This window comes from Mirounga angustirostris, unplaced genomic scaffold (genome assembly GCF_029215605.1).
Source record: "Mirounga angustirostris isolate CCGP_5_RB_7025 unplaced genomic scaffold, mMirAng1.0.hap1 SCAF_17, whole genome shotgun sequence".
Classification (NCBI taxonomy): domain Eukaryota; kingdom Metazoa; phylum Chordata; class Mammalia; order Carnivora; family Phocidae; genus Mirounga; species Mirounga angustirostris.
In genome coordinates this window covers 38,512,899-38,537,544 of record NW_026991725.1, presented here as the reverse complement: position 1 = coordinate 38,537,544, position 24,646 = coordinate 38,512,899, and the positions used below count along the sequence as shown (strand labels likewise).

General features: G+C 47.5%; 1 protein-coding gene across 3 annotated transcripts; it reads left to right on the top strand.

The window, feature by feature from the left end:
- The first annotated feature begins 1,715 nt into the window (after nucleotides 1-1,715).
- On the top strand, nucleotides 1,716-22,669 carry LOC123853802 (CMRF35-like molecule 1). Of its 3 annotated transcripts, none has more exons than XM_054510720.2 (7): nucleotides 1,716-2,011; nucleotides 9,356-9,688; nucleotides 11,012-11,111; nucleotides 13,054-13,166; nucleotides 14,203-14,225; nucleotides 14,519-14,668; nucleotides 19,903-22,669. In XM_054510720.2, exons 1-7 carry the CDS (start codon nucleotides 1,972-1,974, stop codon nucleotides 19,909-19,911), a joined length of 768 nt encoding a protein of 255 aa, XP_054366695.1. In that variant the 5' UTR covers nucleotides 1,716-1,971; the 3' UTR covers nucleotides 19,912-22,669. The 3 variants fall into 3 exon arrangements, with proteins under 3 accessions (XP_054366695.1, XP_054366694.1, XP_045744481.1); XM_054510719.2 differs by lacking the exon at nucleotides 19,903-22,669 and adding an exon at nucleotides 15,078-15,886 and having other exon boundaries at nucleotides 11,060-11,111; XM_045888525.3 differs by lacking the exon at nucleotides 19,903-22,669 and adding an exon at nucleotides 15,078-15,886.
- The last annotated feature ends 1,977 nt before the right edge of the window (nucleotides 22,670-24,646 follow it).

Below are 24,646 nucleotides of genomic sequence, written 5' to 3'. Positions count from 1 at the left end.
CCTTAACTTGTGATAGTGACCAATGTTTTAAGGTTAAATGTTTTGTTTCAGGATGTTTTGCAAAAGTCACTTCTGCAGAGACTGCGAGACAGGATGCTATTGTGGTCCTGTCTAAGCTGTAAAACAGGATGCTAGTGTGGTTTTGTCTTAGCTGTCCTGGCTCCCTATTTTCTTGTTGGGACCCTGGCCCTGACTACCTAATTGTCCAACTAACTCCTAACACTTGGGTAAACTGGGCCCAGGAGCAGAGGGCCGGGCCACAGGCAGGACTTTGAGCGGCTCAGATACTGGTCATTCCTTACCCCCTATGTCCAAGAAAGGAAAGTTTACCCACAACTCTCAAAACATCTGCTCCCTTGTTTTTCAGGGATGTCCCAGCTTGCTTAACTCCTTGGTCATTTCCCCGGAAGCCAAATACTGCCCTTGTTTGCAGAGGCCGATGTCTCTCAGCATAACTGTACAGTGCAGAGGATGGGCTTGTTGAGCAATGGGGATGGAGGGCTGACCGAGCCCTCACTCCAGATTGTTGATCTTACTTCATGGTCTGGAGATACGTAAAGTGCAAAGCTGTCTCTGGCCACATCCTGGAAAAGCTTGGCTTATCAGCTGCTGTGTTTTTTTAATGTGTGTGCAAATAAGCCTCCTGCATACCTACTCATTCCTGATTAGGGTGTGAGGGGCTTATGTCCCTCCTTGGGACTCTCTCGCTTCTCAAGATGTCACGGGGTGTGTGTGACACTTAGCAAAACTGGCTCCAGGGGCAAAATATGAGAAAGGGCCCTATCATTTCCTGGCTTCTGTGCTCCACCCTGGGGCTTGCTGGCGTCCTGATGGGAGGGATGGGGAATGGGCACAAAGTTGTCAGAAAGAAGGAGTAAGACAGGCAAAGCTGGTGCTGACCTTCTTACTTCCACAGGTAGTTATTATAAGGGGGGGAATGAGGAGTGAGGGGGTAGTAGCCATGAGCAATGAGCAGTTTTTTTCAGGAAGGAGGCCCTGGTATAACTGGCAAGTGTCTGGAGGATTCAGGTTGGCATCAAAATCCACAGGCTCTTCCTTGGTCTAAGGCACAGCAATGAGAGTTTCCAGTATGTTCTGAGGACAGAGGCCCCTCTTGCCCATTGGACCAGTAGGTCCCTGCTCACATACCCCTACTCTTTGAACCCCTTTCTTTGTAGTCTGGGGTTCGATACTCTCCACCTCCTCATTCCTGGTCTAGAATCTCTCTGGTCTAGAATCTCTCCTCTGGCTTTCGGGCTTGGGCCCAAGCTCCCCTCAGCTGAATTCCTGACCTCCTGGGCTCCCAAGGCTACACCTGAAATTCCATGTGGCTGGTATTGTGTCTCTCAGTTTCGGCTCTCTAAGACTTCTGTGATGGAGCTGGGTTCACTCTGCCCAGTCTTCCCACCAGAGGAGAAGGATTGAGTAAGAGCCAGCCCCACCCATTGGGTCTGTGTCTGCAAATTTCCACCAAAGCCTAGAAAGAGTAGCAAAGTCCTCCTTTTAGAGAATCCTTCGTGGCTGCAGACAGGAGGGTATTTCTTTTTTTTTTTTTTTTAAGATTTTATTTATTTATTTGAGACAGAGAGAATGAGAGACAGAGAGCATGAGAGGGAGGAGGGTCAGAGGGAGAAGCAGACTCCTTGCCGAGCAGGGAGCCCGATGCGGGACTCGATCCCGGGACTCCAGGATCATGACCTGAGCCGAAGGCAGTCGCTTAACCAACTGAGCCACCCAGGCGCTCCGACAGGAGGGTATTTCTAAAAAACTTATTCATGATCACTGAGACTTGTTGCATTGCTTCTTGCCTTGAGATTTCACCCCTTCTACCTCCTTCCTCTTTTCGTTTCTTCACCAGTGGGAAGTGGTCAAAGGAGGAAGTTCAAGAGTGGGGAAAGCAGAAGGTTGGAAGATGCCGGAGCTGGGTCGGAGTTGACTGGCTCCATCAAGGGGGGCTTGTGCGAAGAGAGAATGAACCTGCTGCTGCTCTTCCTCCTCTTCCAGGGTGCAGGTGAGGGGGGCCTGGGTCTGTACCAGAGAATAGCTTCTGGGGCAGGATGAAATGGCTGGTGGAGGGAGGAGGGGGCCCAGCAAGGGGCCCTTCTGGGAAACAGGCTCTGTTTCTAAGCAGTTTCTCCAAGTAGTGAATCTGTGTGTGTCATCCACCCTATTCCTCACCCTGCACAAGGCATAATTCCTGACCACCCACAGGTTGATTTTTCCAAATGGACTTGGACTGATGGGCCCCCCTGGTCTAAGAGAAACAGAGGAGCCCTGGTTGCTCAGGAGAGCTGGTGAACACTTGCTTCTGCACTGTCACCTTTGAGAATGCCTTATGGAGAAGGGAAGGAGTGAGGATGGAGGCGGCTTTGGAGGAAAGAAAGCAGGGAGGGACACGTGGTTCTAGGCATTTGGGGTAGAAGGAAATAGTAGAAGTTGCTGAGGGGCTGAGATGGGGATGGTGGTGGAAGGAAACTGTAAGTTGATGGATACCATTTTGATTAAAAATTAAGGGGATTTTCTTGACCTGGAAATGCTAGAGGGCCGCAGGGCTCGGTTTTGGGCTTCTCTCTCTAGAGCTCTAGAGCCATTCCCTCACTGATCTCCTCTCCTCTCTTGGCTTAAATACCACCTCTATACAGATGATGCCTGATGTTGTAACATTAGCCTGGACATCACCCTGGACCCCAGAATCTTTTAGTCAACTGCCCATTCAACTCTCCACTAAGATGTTGACATTTCAAATGTGACCTGAGCATATCTTCCCCTCTCGAATTCCTTTCTCTTCCATGTTTGTGTTTGGCAAGCTTTGTGTTTGGTACTTTTCTAGGTACTCGGGCAAAACCTGAGGTCATTCATCTCTTCTCTCATATCCCATAATGATCCTTGGGAAATGCAAGCCAGATCCTGTCTTTCCTCTGGTCAAAACCCTCTAATGACTTCCTATCCTATTCAGAGTAAAAACATAGAGTTCTTCCAGAAGCTAAAAGGTGCACCACCTTGTTCTCTCACCGCATCATCTCCCTGATCACCTCTTCTACTCTGCTCCCTTGGCTCAACCCACTGCAGGCAAAATGGCCTCTTAGATATTCTTTGAACATGTTAGGTACACTCCTGCCTCAGGGCCTTTGCACTTGTTCTCTCTGCCCGGAATGCTCTTCTTCATATAGCCACTTTGATTCTCACTGAGGCTTGCACTGATAAGAAACCTCATTAAAATAGCAATTCCCCTGCATTATTTTTCTCTATGTCTGATTCCTCCCTTCCCCCACCTTGAGAGAACATAAGCCATAGGAAGGCAGGGATTTTTGCTCCTGCAAACATACGAGGTATAGATTAGACAAATAGCAAGTATTAGTTGAGTGAGTGAATGAAACTCATGGAGAGGGAAAAATAGGATCACCATACTCCCCATCTTTCTTTTTCATAGAACTGAACACTTGAAACTCTTGACATTAGTTGTAGAGGACATGCATTGCGCATGAGCATGTAAAATGGTGCAGCTACTTTGGAAAACAATTTGACATGCCTCAAAATGATAAACATGTGGTTACCACATGATCCAGCAATTCTACTCCTAGGTGTATACCCAAGAGAACTGAAAACATATGTCCATGTAAAAACTTGTTTGCAAATGCTCGTGGCAACATTACTCATAATCGTTAAAAACTGGAAACAACCTAAATGTACATCAACTGATGGAGGAATAAATAAAATGTGGCATACCCAGACAATGGAATATTATTCAGCTATAAAAACAAATGAATACGGACACATGCTACAACACAGACCAACCTTGGAAACATTGTGCTACGTGAAAGGATCCAGGCAAAAGAGGCCATCTATTGTACCATCCCATGCCTATGAAATATCTGAAATACCTAAATTCACAGAAACGGGAGGTAGATTAGTGGTTGCGACGGGCTGGGGGAAGGAGTAAGGGAGAGTGACTGCTAATGAGTCAGGGGTTTCTTTTTGGGGTGATAAAAAGGAATTGGGTGTGGTGATGGCTGCAGAGCTTTGTGATTGTCCTAAGAACTGCTGAGTTGTACACGTTAAAAGGGTGAATTGTGTGGTATGGGAATCATATGTCAGTATGAACATAATCAAGGAGCAGAGGGAAGAATCAGGAGTGGTGGAGTTCTCCTGGTAGAAAAGTCTCTGGGTAGCATTTGGCATTGGAAGAAGGTGTTCACGGCAAGTGGACAGCCCTTTATGATTTGTGAGTATTTTACGTGGTCAAATTTGATCATTCCATCAGTCAGAGAAATGAAAATGATACTTCCAAGAAGTGGTAGGTGCTGTAAGGAGACCTGAGCTAGGTGACCTGACACAGTGAGCCTCAGGGAGCAGGGGGTTGGTGCTATCGATGGGGTGGGCTGCGAGGAGCCTCTGGGAGGAGATGTCTGAGCAGAGGCCTGGAGGACGAGGAGGAGCAGGCACTTAGGATCAGGGGCAGGTTTTCAGGCACAGGCCAACAGTGAGCACAAAGGCTGTGACAGGGACATGAGCCTGGCCTGAGCAGGCCTGAGGAATGGACGAGCTGTGTGGCTTCCTCACATGCTTCAGAACAGCCTGGTGGGGCAGACTGGGAGAATGTCACTGTGTCTGGGGGAAAAGTCTTAGGGGAGGAAAGTGACATGTCCAGGACCATAAAGCTGGTAAAGGCAAAGCTGGGATGGGTCGTAGGAATGAAGAAGGCAGATCTGGGTGAGCCTTTAGGAAAATCAACAGGGCGGCGGATGCACAGAAAGGACTGCTTCTTTTTTCCCCCTGACATCTGGAAACAGGGGAAGTTGGTGAGCAGATGTGAGAGTAGCACAGCTGTGTGTGCACGCGCGTGTGCACCCACGTGATCAAGGCAGAGTGGGCACATCAGCTGGAAGCCAGCAAGCACAGCTGTGTGCTAAGCAGGAACCTGGTCTGTGCTGTGAACCGTTGTGCCCCCCTCACTAGCCTCTCCCACTGAATTTCCCATAACGAGCAACCAATTTACCCTGCACCGCTTCCCACTTCTAAAGAGTTCATTGTTTCCAAGGTATACAAGGGAAAAACACCAACCAGAGTTCCCACTGGCTTTACAGCCTTCACTTTCTGTGAGAAAGGAAGAGATTGGTATCCTGTATTTTCAGAGAAACCTTAGCTGCTTTGTCCACCTTCAGCCTCGCCATAAGTGGTGGCAGACGGGGACAAGACCCACGTGTGCTGGCCCAGAGTGGAGACTGGCTGACGTCCTGTGCTGTGTTGGAGTTGGGGTCCATCCTGTCCCTCTCTGACAGTGAGCCTGTTACCTCCCCCTGGGGCTCAGCTTCTTCCTCATCTAGGATTACTCCCGATCCACTAGTCTGGGAGTAACCATGCCTGTTGAGGATGCTGCTCCTTGGGGCTCAAGGCTGCCTTCTTTTTTTTTTTTTTTTAAAGATTTCATTTATTTATCTGAGAGAGAGAGTGAGAGAGAGGGAACGTGAGCAGGGGGAGCAGCCAGCAGGGGAGAGGGAGAAGCAGACTCCCCGCTGAGCAGGGAGCCCGATATGGAGCTCGATCCCAGGACCCTGAGATCATGACCTGAGCCGAAGGCAGACGCTTCACCGACGGAGCCACCCAGGCGCCCCCCTCGGGGCTGCCTTCTGTGTCAGGAGGGTTCAGACAGCAGGGCTGGTGCTCTGCCGAGGTTGGTGGGGAGTGGGCCCCTGGAAAGATAGTTCCAGGAAGCGAGTGGAGCAGACAGTTCAAGAGTGGGGGCCCAACTCTGGTACTCAGGTGAGATGGGTGAATGCCACCTTAAGAGTTTCCTAAGGCTGTCGGGACAAATTACCACACACTTAGTGGCTTAAAACAACACAAATTTATAATGTTACAGTCTGGAAGTCAGAGTCTAAAAGGGTCACCAGGGCTGCGTTCCTTCCGGTGGCTTTGGGGGAGAATCAGATTCCGTGACTTTTCCACAGCCCGGAGGCTGCCGTGTCCTTGGTGTGTGGCCCCACCTCATCTTCAATGTCCCTTCTCCTGCTCTGACTCTGACCCTCCTGCCTCCCTCTGAGAAGGACCTTGGGCCCACCCAGATGCTCCAGGATAATCTCTCCATCTCAAGATCCTTAATTTAGTCACATCTACCAAGTCCCATTTTGCCATGTGAGCTTTACCGTATTTTACAGGTTCTGGGGATTAGGACATAGACATCCTTAGGAAGCCATTATTCTGCTCACCATGCCACGGAACCGCCCTGTCCAGGCATTATTCCCCAGCCCACCCCCCGCCATCATTTTGAAAGTAATAAATGCTCATTGTTGATACTTAGGAAATTACAGAAAAAAAATGAAGAGTTAGGAAAAATAAAAAACTTTATGTCCCTGATCTTAATGCCCAAGGCAACCTGATGTTCATTTAATATTTTTACTTATTTCCTTTTAATCTGTTCTTCTATGCATATTTTAAAAGTTGGTTGAGATTATGCTGTATATGATGTTTTAAAAAAACATTTTCACTTCCTTTGAGGATTTTCCACATAATTAACAGTATTTCTAAGCATAATTACCAGTGTCTGCATTATATTTCATTGTCTATTTATTTCCCTAATTGATGGATGTTAACCTTGTTTCCTTTATTTTTGCTCTTTAAATAATTATGTAATGAATCTTGGTGCATATGTTTTTGTTAGCTTCTCTGATTATTTCCTGAGGACCAAATCCTAGGCATACGATCACTGGAGGAAAAGTCATGATTATTTTGATACATAATTGCCACATTGCTTTCGGTAATGGTTGAATCCGTTACATCCTTACCAGCAGCTTCTCCGTGTGTCCCTGCCATGTCACCCATGTCAGCAATAAAGTAGTCACAAAAACTTGGTTGGTTCCTTAAGTGAAAATGACATCACTTTAAAGTGTTTTCATTTGCTAGATTATGTAAATGGAACACTTCCAATTTTATCATCCACCTGAATTGCCTCTTTGTGACTTGCCTTTTCTTGCCCCTTACCAATTTTCTAAATGGAGCCTTAATGTGCATCTTTTATACACTCTTTCAAAAAAATGATTATTAATCCTTTTCTACGTTATTGGTTCTAAATATTTCTTGCAGTCTGTTCTTTGCCTCCCTTCAGTCGTTTTGGGGGTATATCCAAGTGTTACATTTATAAAGTGTTACAAATTCACAGACTCTTGCGTGATGTCTTCCATGAATTTTTAAACTTAGAAAGTGCTCCCTTGGGCGCCTGGGTGGCTCAGTTGGTTAAGCGACTGCCTTCTGCTCAGGTCATGATCCTGGAGTCCCAGGATCGAGTCCCGCATTGGGCTCCTTCCTCAGCGGGGGGTCTGCTTCTCCCTCTGACCCTCCCCCCTCTCATGTGCTCTCTCTCTCTCTCTCATTCTCTCTCTCAAATAAATAAATAAAATCTTAAAAAAAAAAAAGAAAGTGCTCCCTTTCGGGCACCTGGGTGGCTCAGATGGTTAAGTGTCTGCCTTCAGCTCAGGTCATGATCCCAGGGTCCTGGGATCGAGCCCCGCATCGGGCTCCCTGCTCAGCGAGGAGCCTGCTTCTCCCTCTCCCTCTGCCTCTCTCCCTGCTCATGCTTTCTCTCTCTCTCTCTGTATCTCTGTGTCTCAAATGAATAAATAAAATCTTTAAAAAAAAAAGAAAGTGCTCCTTTTCATTCAGAAATATTATAAAGGCTCACTTCTGTGTTTTTCTAGTTTAAGAAGTGATTTGCTATTATATGTTGACCTTCTTAATCTCCCTGCGTTTACCTAAGTGGAGCACTGGGAGAGGTGACAGGATCCAGCCACACTTGTGGGAAACCCTTCCCCTCCCCACTTATCTTTTTAGTGTCCTATGGTACAAAAGGCCACACATTGTATGACTACATGTACATGAAATGTAGATTTCAGAATAAAGAAATCTATAGACAGGACGTAGGTTAGTGGGGGAGCGAATCAGGAGTACAGGGTTTCTTCTGAGGTGATGAAAACATTCTGGAAATGGAGGTGATGGCTGCACAGCTCTGTGAATATCCTAAAAACCCCAGAGTATATGCTTTAAAATTAAGAGTAAAATTTATGATATGTGAATTATATCTCAATTTTTAAAATGGACAAAAGTAAATTCTTAGCCTTAAACACACTTTAATTCATTTTAGAAAGGAAGAAAATTGATCACTGTCTTTAACTTAGCAAATTGGAAGAGCACAAGTAGTAATCTTGAGGAAAGAAGAGGAGTAAAATCACATATATGAGAAATTAATAACTTAGGAAATAAAAACTAATCTCAAAAGTGGTTTAATGCAGGAGAAAAACAAGGAAGAGAGGAGGAGAAACAGAAGGAGGACATCCTGCAGCAGGTGTAATCCACACAAATCACAGACCACATGTGGTCAGAACGTGTAATAATAACAGATACGGACATTTTAATTATAAAAGGATACTTCCTAATGCAGGACTTTATGCTAATACATACTCCATGAAATAGGTTAAATTTCTGTGAAAAACAAACCAAAACAATAGAACAGATTCAAGAACCATCAAAGAACTTGAATATTCAATATTCAAGGGAATTCAACAATATTCAGAGGGAAAACACTTTCCAGTAATCAAAGTATTTGTCCCAATAATAAATTTGCCAGGTAGTTTTGTAGATAATTTCTTAGGATTCTAAAGACACAGAAATTCCTTTGCTCTATTTATGTACTGATCTCGGCACATGGAAAAGATATAAATCTGCCAGATTAATTGTGTAAAAGGAGCATCTCATATCAAACCTCAGCAGACAGCACAAAGGAAATTCCAGAAAAGAGCCTTCCTTAGGACTATAGGGCTGGAGCTGAGACCTGACAGCCAGGGTCAGCTAGCAGGTGGGGTTTGTGTGGCCACACTCCATTGCTGGTGGGGACATTTCGAGTGAAGCCAGTGTTTTCAAATTGAGAGGTTCCACACAAAATCCGGATTCCTGGCTACTCTAGAAAAATGAAAAGATCTGAAGCCACAGAGCCCGTATCTTGCACGAGGACAATAGGCTGAAGTGGACTGGGGCCATGCCTTCCATTGGGTCATTTGCTCTCCATATGACGTTGACCACAGGGAGGGGGAGGAGTGGATTATCGGAAGCTGTCATTGCTCAGTGTGGACATTTTTGTTTCTCTGAGATGTATAGTTGTGCTCTTAGGTGATTTCTGTGGTGGCTTTGACCCAGTGGAGTTTTGAAGGACAAAGATCTATCTTGTGGAAGGTGTATTCCCTCTTTGACTGTTACTCAACTCATCGGGCTCTTGGGTTTATTGGGGCTACTTGTGATGCAGGAGTTTGTGGCTCTGCCCTCAAGGGGTGGAGTGGGGTGTGACAAGCACATGGCTTTGTGTTTTCAGGCTCATCTGCCCTCGTAGCAGTGTCTAAGGCAGTGAGTGGCCCAGTGCGGGGCTCACTGACCGTGCAGTGTCGCTATGAACCCAAGTGGGGGACCTACAGTAAGTGGTGGTGTCGAGGAGCTGAGTGGAAAGACTGCCATATCCTCGTTCAAACCGATGGATCAGAGCGGGACAAGAAGGGTGACCGAGTGTCCATCAAGGACAATCACAAATTGCGCACATTCACCGTGACCATGAAGGAGCTCAGGTGGGACGATACAGACACTTACTGGTGTGGGATTAAGAGATCTGGACCTGACCTTGGGGTTCAAGTTAAAGTGACCATTGACCCAGGTAAGAGTTTATGTGTGTGTGTGGATGTGTCTCTTCAGGACCTGCTCTGTCCTGGTCTCTGAGGTTCCTCTCCAGTGACTTAAGGCCACTTGCAGTGAACTGTTACATAGGGGGGTTGAGTCCTGAGTTCTTCTAGGACCCCAACTGACCCCATGGGTTGGGAGGGACAGGGCTTCTCTTAGATGCTCTCATGGCTCCCAGGACCTCCTCCAGGATGGGATCAAGCCTTTCTGGGCACCTGTTCCTCTGCACAGCACAGTGCTTGAGTCTATTGTCCATAGAGATCAAGGTCATGGTTCCAGTTTCATCCGCGGACCAAAGGACCTTCTTCCTTGGGACCCAGAGAACCCAATTCCTGCTAATGCTTTCCTGGACCTCTGGTGCCCACATGTCCCTGCTCATTCTGGAGTTTGGGGCCAGGCTATTCCCACTCCCTGTTCCATACCCGGGCTGAGAGGGAAGAGGCCCAGCACCATGGGGGTTCTGTGGTTGATTCCTGAGGTCCGAAAAGGCCTTCCCAGTCAAAAGGCTGCATTTCTGGTGCCTGAAATCCCATTACAGGCCATATATGCATTTGGGTCTAATGATGTTCTCTTCTTAAGTACTTCTAGAACGCAGACACTCCTGGGAGGGGGCAGCTCAGAGGTCCCAGTGCCTTGGTTTGAATGAGCTGGTCTGTTGGGCTCTGCTTCTCTGACCCCCAGATAAGAAGCACCGGCTCACAGGGCACTTGTGGCCAGGGGACAGCATGGAGTCTACAGAGCCCCCACCCTACCTGAACCTGTGAGGCATGTTACTGCTGCAAAGGGTAGCACTTTCACTGTCTCACCGAACGTGGAAAATGTTCCTGAGAAGTGACTCTCCTCCCTGTAGAAGCTTAATAACTTGCCCAAAGCAAAGGCTCTTCCTGAACATTATGAGTTTGTCCTGACCTTAGAAGTCACAGATCTTGGGAGTGTTAGCCACCAGGCCAGCTCCTCCTTCTGCTCCTGTCCTTTCTGGATAAATGAGACTGGGGGAGGCATTGGCAGACACCTTGTCATAGGCAGTGGCTGAACTCCAGCTGCCTTTGCCCTGAGGTAACATTAGGCCCCCTCTAATCTTTCCAGGGCCCGCTTGACATCCTCCCTGGACCTGTACCCAGGCCTTCCTGCCTCTGAGGCTGAGTCTCCTAGTGGCCAGGGAGATATGAGCAGTCCAGGCTATAGAACTTTCCCATGGCCCAGCTCCAGGCTCCCCCGCCCACCCCAGGCTCAAAGCCACGTGGAGGGCCGTGGGCAGGTTAGCAGGCTGAATAGTGCATAATCTGGTTTGTATGCCTAGCACCAACTACAGTGTCAACCACCACCACCTCAACCACCATGTCCGCAGCACCAGCAGAGACCGAAGGCCCCCCGACTGTGAGCCGCCCCACCAGTGGCAGGTAAGCCAGCTCCGGTGCACTGTTCCCTGCGGTCGACTTGGCCCAGACTCCTCCAATGAGGGGACCTTTGCAGTCCCAGGTGCCAGCCAGAGCTTGTCCCGAGACCATTTTCCTCCTCTGAGAGGGTGAGGATGCCAGGGGCTCTTCCCACTTGCTATCAGGCCCCACAGTGTCCTTGGAACTCCTCAGATCCTTCCTCCGGGAGCCCAGTACAGTTTGTAGGTGTGTTGGTGCATTCACTCTTCTAGCTCATTTTTACTGAATTAACTTCTACATGGCCAGCCCTTTGTTGAGCTCTGGAGGCATAGACATGGAGCTGCCCCCCAGGAGCTCAGAGTGCAGGGTGGGAGACTGATGAGCAGGTAGTCAGTGCAGATGGTGTGACCACTGTGTGTGTGTGTGGGGGGGGTACCAATATCGTAGGGCCACAGGGACAGCTCTTGGTCCAAATGCCAGGAGAACAGGGAGGACTTGGAGACATCCTGTTCCCTCTAATTACCGTTACGGCAAGAATAGCAGTACCGATGTTTGCCCCATCTCGAGAGCACCTGTCAGCTCACAGAGGGCTTTTCTGTCCATCGTCTGTTAATTCTCGGACCCTGCTTCATGAGGACGAGTAGGCAGATACAAATGCCCATTTTATAGAGGAAGAAACTGAGTCTCTCTCATGCTTCTTAGCACTCTGCCCAGCCAGTGCAGCTGAAGTGGCTTTCTGGAAGCTCAGAGGCCTCTTCCCATCGCCTCCTTGGCCCTTTTGACTTTGTTTCTAGACTTGCTGTGATCTCCTTTTGCTGGGCTTTCTTGTAGAATCTGGATGGGAGGTCCCCAATTCTTCTACCCCCACCCAGGACCCCCTCTCTTCACCTCTCCCATTTGCCCTCTGTTTCAAAAGTTTCTTTTTACTAACCTGCTTTTAATAAGTAATAGTTAAGGAGTTTCCTCTTTTTATGAATCAAAGCTGTATGTAAGTATCAATTAGGGTCTTTGATCAGCATGAGATGGATTCATTCATTCATTCATTCATTCAAATAATTATTGAGCCCCCACTCATGCCTATCACTCTCTTGGGGAATACAAGAGGGTACTAGGAAGAACAGAATGATCAAGCTGTCTGCATTCCAGGTACTTACAATTGAAAGATAATTAATGTGCCAGATAGAGTTAATTAATTCATCGATTGATGAGTTTATTCTATAAATTCTGTGACTAGTGATGAATAAGAGATAGTCTTTGCATTAGACTCAGGCTCAGGCTGCCTTAACAAAGCACCACATCCCGGGCCACTTCAAGAACAGATGTTTATTTATACACAGTCTGGAGGCCAGAAGCTGAGATCAAGGTGTCAGCATGGTTGGTTCCTTCTTGGGTCTCAAAAGGAGAATGTGGTGGCTTTTGGCCATCCTTGTCACTCCTTGCTTTATGGCACTGCGACCTCAATTTCTGCCTCTGTTGTCACATGGCCTTCTTCCTTCGCATATCTGCGTGTGGCTAAATTTCCCTCTTGTAAGGACACCAGCTATTGGGTTAGGACCTCCCAATCCAATAGGACCTCATATTAACTTGATTACATCTGCAAAGATCTTATTTCCAACTAGGTCACCTTCACAGGTTCTGAATGAACATGAATTGTGGGGGTGGGGGACACTCTTTAATCCAGTACAGCAGGGGCAAGTGTAGAAGTGGAGAGACCTTTCCAGAGCCCGTTGCCATACAATTTCCGTTAGGTGTCTAGGCCCACAGAAACATTGTGGAACCCTCCTATCCTTTAAAAAAAATTCTTTTTTTACCATCTCTGAGGACACCCAGGAGTGGGGTTCCCAGGCTAGAAACCCCAGGCTTGCAGGTCAAAAGGTGTGTGGCCCTCCTTGCTACCAGGTGGCCGGGGTGTGGCCCGGAAGCAGGAGGTGGGCCAGGGTGCATGGTGTTCTTTTATTGTTTCCAGTGCTAACTCCATGAAGCTCAGCATCCTGATTCCCCTCATCTTGGCTGTGTTACTGCTTCTCCTGGTGACGGCCTCATTCTTGGCTTTGAGAAGGATGAAGCCGCAGAAGGGAGGTGATCAGATATGGCTGACGCTGCGCTGGGGCTGGGCTGGGCTGGGTGGGAGTGTGGGGCTGATGGCTGGCTCTGCTTCCATAGTCTCACGGTAAATGCACCCCCTTCCTCAGAACGCACTAGGGTCTCAGCTCTTTTGGGGTGCTCTCCAGCACCCCTCCCCCATCACAGCCTGGGGACTCTTGTAGTCAAGGAGGAGTGGGGGCTCATTCTTGCTCATCATGTTTCCTCCCCAGTGTATGTCTGCGACCTAAGTTCTAAGTACTTTCTGTGCTCCTCAATATCTAGGCTTTTGAAACTAAAAACCAGGAGAGAAGAACTTATTTCTGTGTTTTCTGTAAAACTGGGGGGGGGGGGTGGGCAGAGAGAAACAGGAACCACAAGCACTTGAAAGTTGGCCCATCAGATGCTAACCCAGCTTGTGCATCTCACTCAGAGGGCAGCCTGGAGGGGACATTCGTGTGCTAGGATTGGCCAGGCACCAGTGATGCAAGGAGGGGACAGGCTCAGCCGCCCAGCAGCCCACAGCCCACCTGAAGACTACCTGGAATTCAGTGGGACAGAGGTGACAAGACAGATAGAAATCAAGTACCATGGAGCCGAAGACGGAGGGATTCAGCACCCTGGGTAGCTGGGAAGACAGGTGTGACTTTGAGTTGACTCCTGAGTGACCAATCTAGTAGAGAAATGGGGTCATTCCAGGCAGGATTTCTGGCAGAAGTTAGCCTGAGCCTGCAATTGCACAGAAGGAAACTTAACCCCAGGGACGCCAATTGGTGGCAGGGCCACCCGATCAGCTGATTGCCCTTCTGTGATGTGGGGGAGATGGGCGAGGTCTCCTTATTTCTCAGGTGGAGAACTGAAAGCTCAAAGAGGTGAAGTGACCAATGTCACAGAGTGTGTCATCTGAGGAGTCAGAACCAGGCTCTGAGCCTGGAGCCCAATTCTCTTTTCTTCCAGATTTCTCTTCCCCAGACCTGGGGGCCCTGCGAGTCTATGGGTGGGCTTTCTAATTCTGATTGTTTTTGTCTTTTAGCTGCTGGGATATCCCCAGAGCAGGTAAAAGAGTCCCTGAGGTCAGACCAGAGACCCCAGACAGCTCCTTTCTCTCCGTCCTCATTTTCCTTCTCCCAGGAGCACTGAGGTCCAAACATATCAGACAAACGATGTGCCCAAGTGTCTGTGTGTTCACGGCCTGGGAGGATGGGGGGTGGACTCTGGGAACAGCCAGAAGGGGGAAGGGCTGGAAGGGAGCAGGTGTGGGGGTTGCAGAGGAACCTGGGAGAGGGGGACCCAGGGAAGCACAGGGTCTGTGTCCCTCTGGGGAAGATGACCTGGGCTTTCTTTCCAAGGTGGTCCAGCCCCCAGAGGGGGACCTCTGTTATGCAAACCTGGCCCTGGAGCCAACCAGCACCTCCCACAACTCCTCCCAGAAGAAGGCCTGTACAAAGTCCTCCTCCTCTGCCCTGGATGATCAGCAGGAAGTGGAATATATCACCATGGTGTGTACTTGGTGGGGCTGCTGTGGGGCTTGGAGCCAGATCTGCCATTGCCCCTGCTCTGAGGATGGGCTTTCTCCCGCCCGTGGGGGCACAGAGGAGGAGGGGCAGGTGCTGGGTCAAGCCATAGCCATTGAAAGACTTGCCTGTGTAGCTCCCCCAGACTTTGGGCTTTTGGAAGTGTCTCCATAGCACTGGGGGACTCAGAGTCCCATTAGACATGGCCCTTATGCTTGGCAGCGGAGACCTGGACAGGCCTGGGATTCCATGTGAACTGTGCTGCCCTAGCGTGGAGTGGAGGGAGGGTCTTCTGCCCTGAAGGCTCTGTGCCCCCACCTCATCCAAGTCCTCCTCCTTCCCTGGGCAAAGCCTCTTGCCTGCCGCTCTGACCCCTTGGGAATCTTTACTACAGGCCGCCCTTCTGAAGGAGGACATTTCCTACATGGCTCTGTCTTGGGAGGCTTTGAATGAGGAGTCAACCTATTACAACATGAACTACCATGTTGCCCACGTTCCCAGCAGGAGCCATGAGGAATCCACGGAATACAGCAGCATTAGGAGATCTTAGCCTGAGCTCCAGGCTCCCCTCTCAAACCCCACATGAAGCCTGTGAGCATGTTCCTGCTCTGTCTGCTTTCTGCCCCCATTCACTTCACGAGGACCAACCAGGGACTGAAGCCTCGGCCTTGTCTCAGGGGGCTTTCGGGAGGTAGATAGGGGTCTCTCTACATCCCTTTTTCTCCCATACAGCTTAAGAGGGGGTTGGGGATACGCTCTGGAGTTGCTGAGGGAGTGATAATGATAATGATGATAATAATAATTAACCTTTATTTATTGCTTAACATGTGTGGTGGGCTGAATAATGGCCCCCAAAGTTCTCTGCGTCCCAATCCCCAGAACCTGTGAATATGGCAAAAGGAGCCACGTGGATGTATGAAGTTGAGGGTTTTGAGATGGGGAGAGTAGTCTGGATTCTCCAGGTGGGCCCTAAATATAATCACAAGGGTCCTTGTAAGAAGGAGGCAAGAAGGTCATAAGAGGAGAAGGCAGCCGATGACAGAGGCAGAGGTTGGAGTGATGTGGCCAGAAAAGGCAAGCAATGGATTGTCCCCTGGAGCCTCTAGAAGGAACCAGCCCTGCCAACACCCTGACTTTAGTCCAGTGAAACAGATTTTGTCCTTCTGGCCTCCAGAATTATAGGAGAATAAATTGATGTTGTGTTAATGAATTCAGTAAACGTGTGGTCATTTGTTATGGCATCAACAGGAAACAGATATGCTATGTGGCAGGCACCTTCCCCCAATTCTCTACCCCCAGTAACTGGCCGAATCCTTGCAACAACACTATGAGGGCGTCTTTATCATTGCCTCCATTTTACAGATGAGGAATCGAGGTTCAGAGAGGTTCAGTGATGTACCAGGTTTTATCGCTAGGAAGCGGAGGAGTTGAAATTTGAACTTGGGCATGTGGGCTCCCGAGTCTGGCGTCTGGGCCACTGTCCTGCATGGCACGTCTAAGGACGAGGGGGTAGGAGCACTACTCGTGCAGGGATTGTTAGCGAGTATTCACAGGTGCCGGACTTACCACCTCTGTTCTAGAGTCCTGGCAGCCCTCCCTCCAGAGTATGTCCTGAGTCCCAGGATGGTGGCATGGCTCGTTGTCTCTGTGGTTACCGGCCAAGTCCAAGCAACCAGCCAGTCCCCTGCCCGCTGTCCCTCTTTCCTTTCCAGCCCCAGAGACCATACTCCTTCCAGCAGCCAAAGTGATCTTTTTAAAACACAGACCTGGTCACTTGCTGCTTATCACCTTCTGGTGGCTTCTTCTGCATGCAGCAGGAAGTCCCGGGGAAGCACGGGTCCCTGCCTGCCCCTAGGACCCCAGCTCCAGCCACTCTCCTTTTGAAAAGATGAAGCTTAAGAAAAAAAAAAGAAAGAAAGAAAAGACGAAGCTTGCTCTTTTCTCAGGGCATTGACACTTGCTGTATCTTCTTTCTGGAATGTTCTCCTCACAGATGTGTGACCAGTTAGCTTCTTTTATCATCACATCTTAGCTCAAATGTCCCCTCCCAGAGTAGACTTCCCTGACCACCTTAAAGGCAGTAGTCCCTGCCACTACCTCCAATTTCACTCTGTCCTGTTGCCCTGTCTTACTTCCTTCATAGCAGGCACAGCTTTATGAACTTATTTATTGGCATGTGGGTTTATTGTTTCCCCCCTCCACTAGGCTGTAGTTTGCCTGAAGGTGAGGACTTAGTCCCTTACTGCTGTATCCCCCTGCCTAGTTTTAAGGTCACATACATTGCGGATTCTTGAATGTTTTTATGTTGCCTTGAATGAATAAATAATGCGACAGTCCAGGCATGGGAACACGAGGCAAGCTTTCAGGAGCAGGGACACCTGAGTCTGTCATTCTAGGAAAAGGGTCCTGAGCCACCTGGGCAATCAAAGGAATTTCAGCATCAAACTCCCAGAAGCATGAAGTGGAGAGATTTCTTTCTCCCCTCCTAAAGCCAGGGGAGGCAGGAGGGGCCATGATTCCTCCTAACTGGAGGACAAAGTTCCATTACTTCACTTAGGTCTCTTTTGGTGGGTGCTGGGATGAAGCATCAGGGAAAGGAGTCATGGCTTGGGTAGAAATGATGAGCTAATCTCGGGCTGCAGGCAGGTGCCCCAGCAGGTACAAGGGCTCTAGGCATGTTTATGGGCTGCTGTTAGTGTGTCCTGGGGTTGCCCAACTTCTCACAGCTACAGATACCCCAGGTGGTCTGGGGGAGGTGGCCTTCGTGGATGTCCATCCCAGCATGTGTTGCTCTCTGCTCCTGTTCCCAATCCCTGAATGATGATTCCTTAGAACCTCAAGAGCAGTACCATCCAGGGGAAATTTGCAGAGTCTAGGCAAACTTAAATATTATTGGGCTGGTCATTTAAGCTGGCTGGGTCAGTGAGACTGTTTTGACCCAGAGCAAGAAGTGGCTACAGAGGGATCTTTAAGTGAAAAAGCTCAAAGCAGAACAAGACTAGAGTGAGTTGAAGTATAAGAATAATAGAAAGCCTTGGGCCAGTGCATCACTGGGCCATTTTAGCTATTGTGCATAAAGTAGCTTTATTGCTGAGTTTTTTTAGCAACCAGCACACAAACAGAACCTGTAAGTACATGGTAATTCTGGATAGTAATCTATCACAGACACTAGTGAAAATTAGAGCCTTGACAGTTCTGATGTAACTCTAGAAACACAGGGAAGACTAGAATTGAGCTCAGTTTGGTTTGGCTGGAGGAATCTGGTTGATTCTGCCTTTATCTTGACGTTACATATGGGCTGGAAATGGAAGGTTCTGGCAGCCTAGCTGAACTGAGGAAAGGTAAATCCACTTAGAAAGACAGATCCACTCTGATCACTTTTGATTGCCTTATTCAAGCTTCCAAAAGATGTCTGCCAGATATGTAACTAGAGATAATGTCTTTATCCAAAATTCCAGCCATCTGGATTGGGGGCTGTCTGAAAAGGGACCTTTTCTTGTCCTGAGAGGTGAGGTTGACTAGCTCATGACAGTTGTGAAAGCTGTCCGGTCCGTTCTACATTCTGCAGCTGGACTGAGCAGATTTCTGACTGGTGGTCCTCACGGGAAGCATTCAGGTTCTCCGGGTTTGGGTCATGACTGTAGGGATCCACCCTGCGTCCAGCCCAATTTGTTCAAGCTTGAACTGAAATTTAGAGAGCGCTGGGGGGAAGTAGTCAAGGCCAGGGGAAGGGAGGCAAACATATACAAGCAGTCTGAAAGGAAACTGTTTCATAATGTTTATAGATTGGTATCTTGGTGTTGTCTCAGTCATATCCGGCCACTCCGTAAAGATTTTGCTAAGGCAGATGATAGGTGACAGACTAGCACCCTCACCATAAGAATGAGGAAGTTCAGATATGGTTCCTCTGGTCTGAGTGGGATTTTGCTCTGTGGTTTCTAGGAAAGCACATTCTGTTCAGACAAACTCCAAGATATTTAACCACTCAGCTCTGACTGAGTGCCTAATTATTTACAGCTTGTCTAAAGTTGCTGGGCTTTCCCTCCTTTGATTTTTAAATCATTAATATTTAAAGATCCCACTTATGAAAATTGTAGGTTTGGAGAAGTCTCCTTTCAACAACTGTATGCATATTACTGGCTCCCAGAAGATGGAGCCTTCTTTTTTTTTTTTTTCCCCAAAGATCTTATTTATTTATTTGACAGAGAGAGAAGGAGCAAGACAGCACAAGCAGGGATAGTGGCAGGCAGAGGGAAAAGCAGGCTCTCTGCTGAGCAGAGAGCCCAGTGTGGGACTTGATCCCAGGACCTGGGATCGTGACCTAACCCAAAGGCAGACCCTTAACTGACTGAGCCACCCAGGTGCCCCAAAGATGGAGCCTTTTTGAGAGTCAGTTGAGGGAGAGAAATATACTGAGCCAGTAATCTTCAAAATACATGATTAAGATAAATGTTGGACACGGGTGCTTGGGTGGCTTAGCTGGTTAAGCGGCTCAGGTCATGATCCTGAAGTCCCGGGATCAAGTCCCGCTGAGCAGGGAGCCTGCTTCTCCCTCTGACCCTCCCCCCTCTCATGCTCTCTCTCTCTCTATCTCATTCTCTCTCTCAAATAAATAAATAAGATCTTAAAAAAAAAAAAAGATAAATGTTGGACTGAAGTGAGACTGAAAACCTACCTTTGCTTGATACCTTGGAAATAGAGTTCATAGCCACTTAGCCTTGGAAAGGCCAGACTGCTGGAAACAGTTGATATCATGTACCAGTACTTTTTTTAGATTGAAAGGGATTGCTATTGTGGTCAGCCATTTTTTTTTTTTACCAAGCAGGTGCATTCTTTTCCAATGTAAATGGAATTGAGAATTGGTCAGATCATTGAAAAAGTTGCTTAAATCAGGAAACTGTAAAAGAAGTAGATTCTTTTTTTTTTTAAAGATTTTATTTATTTATTTGAGAGAGAGAGAATGGGACAGAGCACACGAGAGGGGGAGGGTCAGAGGGAGAAGCAGACTCCCTGCCGAGCAGGGAGCCCGATGCAGGACTCGATCCCGGGACTCCAGGATCATGACCTGAGCCGAAGGCAGTCGCTTAACCAACTGAGCCACCCAGGCACCCAAAGAAGTATATTCTTTATTTAAGTGACTTCTTTCTACTCAAAATATCGAAATGTGTAGTAATTTGCTAGTGTTCTGATGTAGACCTAAGTCTTTTCTTTGCTTACAGGTCTGCTGAAGGAAGAGCTCATTGCAGTTTCTGCACAAACCGCCCACGTTGTATTGTCTTGTTCTAGTTTCTCTAACATGGAGCAAGACATTCTAGACACTTATGAAGCAATCAGATTACAAAACCTTTCTTCGTTTTTATGTTTTTTCCTCCTGATATTTTACAGTTCTCTCACTCATTCCTAGTTTAGTTAGCAATTTTTTGACAGAATTTTTTTTTAACGACATGATTTTATTGAGTCTTTCCAAAGCATTCAATCTAGTTTTTGTAGAAATGACCATTCTTTTTTTGTTTACCCTCTTATGACATTGGTCAATATCCTTTTTGTTTGCACTTTTAATTGATTAGTTTATATGTGGATTAATTGACATAATTATAATTAGTGTGTATGATTGACCAAAAGTTTGAAGAGTGTTGGCTAATCTGGTACATTGGTTAAGAGAAGGTTTTGTTAAGAAAGTTTCTACTAAACTATTTGTTATGACCCTAATTTCATAAAAGAAAGGACATTTGAGCAGGACCAGGCCAGAATAGTAGGCAGGTTTCCTAAGAAAGGATAGTTGAGGGCGCCTGGGTGGCTCAGTTGGTTAAGCGACTGCCTTCGGCTCAGGTCATGATCCTGGAGTCCCTGGATCGAGTCCCGCATCGGGCTCCCTGCTCGGTGGGGAGTCTGCTTCTCCCTCTGACCCTCCCCCCTCTCATGTGCTCTCTCATTCTCTCTCAAATAAATAAATCTTTAAAAAAAAAAAAAGAAAGGATAGTTTATAGCTTTCTGCCAATATGGTTTAGGCTGTGTGTGTGTAATCTCCTACAAATTGATTGATACTTTGTCCAGGGATGGTACTCACCTGTGGACTAAGGACTGGCAGCCACTGATCTCATTCACACTGTTCTCTGGACATGGATTCTCTCTGCTATATCCCAGCTGGTGTGGCCTAGGGTTCCCCAAAGGCCTCTAGTAATCATATTTGTCTGGACGCTGACTAAGGTTGTCATTCACGATGGCCCCATGGCCCTACATCAGTTGGGAAAAGGGCCTCTTCAGCCAGATTCCCCCTGCACAGCATAAGCCCTTCCCCAAACTAGCCCATTGTGACTACAAACTCACATGGCCCTGTCTTGAGGGTGTGCAGTTCTTGCATCAAGAAAGGATGATGAACTCAGGTCTGCTGAAGGAATCTCTGAGGACAGGTTCAGAATTAAAGAAGGGGTAAGACTTTGTTCCTAAGGGTCACAGATAGAGAAGAGACATTCTAGACCTTGGTGTGGTAGAACATCTGCTTCAGCGGAGAGGAGGTGTTTACTACAGGTTCCAGCATAAAAATTCCATCCTGGGGAGTTTCTGAAGCCTCCCACATCCCTCCCCATCATCACCTTCCTTCTTCTGTGTTGCAGACCCAGATGTCCCCAATCCTGTCTTTTTTTTAGCTTATTGTCTCATTTTAAGTTATGAAATATTTGGTGAGTCTATATAATGTGTATATATGATATAAAACATAATGAAACAAACACCCATGTACCTGCCACCCTACTGAAGAAATGGAGTTTTACCAATGCTACCAAAGCCACACAGCTCATTATTTTCCTTTTTTTTCCTCCCAAGGAGGAATATGCTTGCATAAAGTGGCTTCGGGTTCCCTCACAGCCCTTGAACCACTCTCCTTGCCTTCATGTTAATTAGCAAGGTCATCAGGGGAGCTGGTCTGCATTACGGAGCATTCTGTACCAAACTGACAAGTCTATGCAGCTCTTCTTATTTTAATATTATTTTTCTCCCTCAATAAAACCAATGCCCAATTGTGCCTTTGTGTTATTTCAGGATCTGGCAATTGTTTTGCTATTTGAAAAGCAGCCACATAGAGTTTCCTTCTGGAATTCCCACACAGAGTACTGCCCTCTGTCAAGGATGGTGAGGGTTTCTGTGATAAAGAAGCAAAAGGTTGGGGCGCCTGGGTGGCTCAGTCGTTAAGTGTCTGCCTTCAGCTCAGGTCATGATCCCAGGGTCCTGGGATCGAGCCCCACATCGGGCTCCCCGGTCTGCGGGAAGCCTGCTTCTCCCCCTCCCACTCTCCCTGCTTGTGTTCTCTCTCTTGCTGTGTCTCTCTCTGTCAAACAAACAAAATCTTTAAAAAAAAAAAAAAGCAAAAGGTCACAGCCCCTGGTCTCAGTCATACTGCCCGCTGCCAGCCCTCTGGTCATTGGAAGGAGTTGCCAAGTTCAGACAACGACCTCATTTCAAAATTTCACACTGCCTCTGCAAGATTAATAATAAGCCAGAAAAGCAGAAGGACTAAACCCCAGAGACCCTGTGATCTTCCACTGAAATCTTTGGCAAGTAAAAGTAGGAGCAGTGGAGAGGTAAAGTATTTTCTCTTAAAACACACGGAGACATGAGAACAGAAGAGAGAGGAAGTGGAGGTAAAGTGAAGGGGAGTCTTCCCCGGAGTGGTATTGGTGTCAGTTGAGTCTAGGCTTTCTTTCCTGGGGTTGCTATCCTGCAGTTGGGTTTCATGGAGGCAAATCCCCAGGAGGTAATATTGCTTGGCTCCTCTGCCCTTGAGACCCAATTAACAGTGACTCACTGCAGTAAGCCTGCTTTCCAGTGGCATCTGGGCAGCTCTGGAGGCAGTCTTGAATCTGCATTGCGCATGAATGTCCCCCATGGCACTGACTCTGCTTTAGTGTGTGTCCTGGGCCAGGTTGAAATTGTCACGAGGGTTGCACTAGAATTGTGGGAAGTCAGCATCAGAAGGGGCAGTTTCCGGGTCAAGTCTTGCTTTCCCTGAGAATCCCGGGGGTCCAGGGAGGGCCATGTCAGCATGATAATTCGGAAGAGTTCAGGACTTGGGATCAGATGCCCTAGGGTGGGGTTCTGTCTTTTATTTACTTGCTGAGCGGCCTTGGACGATCACGATCACAAAATGTCTCTCGGCATCCCTTGACTCCTCTGCATAACAGAGTTTCACCGAAGTGCCACACCCTCTGGCCTGTGATTTCAAAACAACCACAGTAACCTTCTGGTTTCCAGTTTGTAATAGCTTGGGTCCGCACCCATATCTCTCCAGCAGATCCCATGTATCTCTGAGAAGTCCCTTGGAGTTACCACTCACATGCCCCATAGAAGGCTCCTTCAAGGCTTTTTTAAAGCAAAATGCTAGCATTTAGTAAATATGGGTGGTGGGTACAGGGGCATTTCTTTTTTTGTTATGGTATTCTCTGTGCTTTTTGATAAGCTTCAACATTTCAGAATTATAATGAATTTTCATGTGTTCACACAATGGGATACTATGCAGTCATTGAAAATAATGAGGATGGGGGTACCTGGGTGGCTCAGTCGTTAAGCGTCTGCCTTCGGCTCAGGTCATGATCCCAGGGTCCTGGGATCGAGCCCCGCATCGGGCTCCCCGCTCGGAGGGAAGCCTGCTTCTCCCTCTCCCACTCCCCCTGCTTGTGTTCCCTCTCTCGCTGTGTCTCTCTCTGTCAAATAAATAAATAAAATCTTAAAAAAAAAAAAGAAAATAATGAGGATGAAATGTGGATGACAAAATGTCTGTGAGGTGGATATAAATATATACAGCCCACCCTGAACAACTGTGGGGGGGGGGGTTAGGAGCGTTGACTCCTGCGCAATTGAAAATCCACATATAACTTTTGACTCCCCCAAAACTTAACTACTTAGTCTACTGTTGACTGGAAGCCTTACTGATAGCACAGTTGAGCAACACATATTTTGCATGTTATATATTCCATTCTGTTTTCTTCCAATAAAGTAAGCTAGAGAAAAGAAAATGTTATTAAGAAAATCATAGGGAAGAGAAATACCATACTGTACTGTATGGCATTTACTGAAAAAAATCTGCATACAAGTGGACCCGTGTAGTTCAAACCCATATTGTTCAAGGGGAAACTGTATATATATATTTTTAGAAAGCAATTGCATTTTTATTTAAGATAGGGGCTTTGAAACAGTGGCATCACAGGTAATTTTTGTTTTACATTTCCCAAATTTTGTAATTAGGTATTAATAGCTCTATTAGTTAGGTATTAATAATAATGGCTCCTATGATTGACTAGTAGCCAACAAAAGTTGATTGTCCAGTGCTCAGGTCACAAATACAAGTCTCGTTTACTTCTTCCCCAGCCCAATGTTGCAGGCACCTACCGCTGAGGCTGAGGCCTCGCCTGTCCACCTTTGGGTGTTCTGATCTGCCTTCCACGACATGCTTCCTGCTGCCCATGACCCTTGCAGATTGCTCTTGTGCTTGGCACAACCATTCCTTGCCAGTGAAAGCCGCTGGTGATACAGTGACAGCCCTGGGTGGGGGGAGATACTGATCACCCCTTTGCCATTCTGCTCAGAACTACTGCCCAGACCTGGGTTCAGACCCCCCCGGGGGTTCTTTTTTCTTTTCTTTTTCTTTTTTAAGTAGACTCCATGCCCAGCATGGACCCCGACTTGGGGCTCGAACTCACAACCCTGAGATGGAGACCTGAGCCGAAATTAAGAGTGGGACACCCAACCGACTGAGCCACCCAAGTGCCCGGATCCTCTAGGGGTTCTTACTTGACGGCAGCAACAGTTACACAGTTTGGGGTCCAGCACAAAATGAAAATATGGGACTCTTTGTACAAAAATATTGAGAAGATCTCAAGATAGGGACAGCAGGGCATTAAAGCAATCATAGGGCCCTTCCAAAGGTGGAGCCCCATGTGACTGTCCACCCACGAAGCTGGACTTACTTGG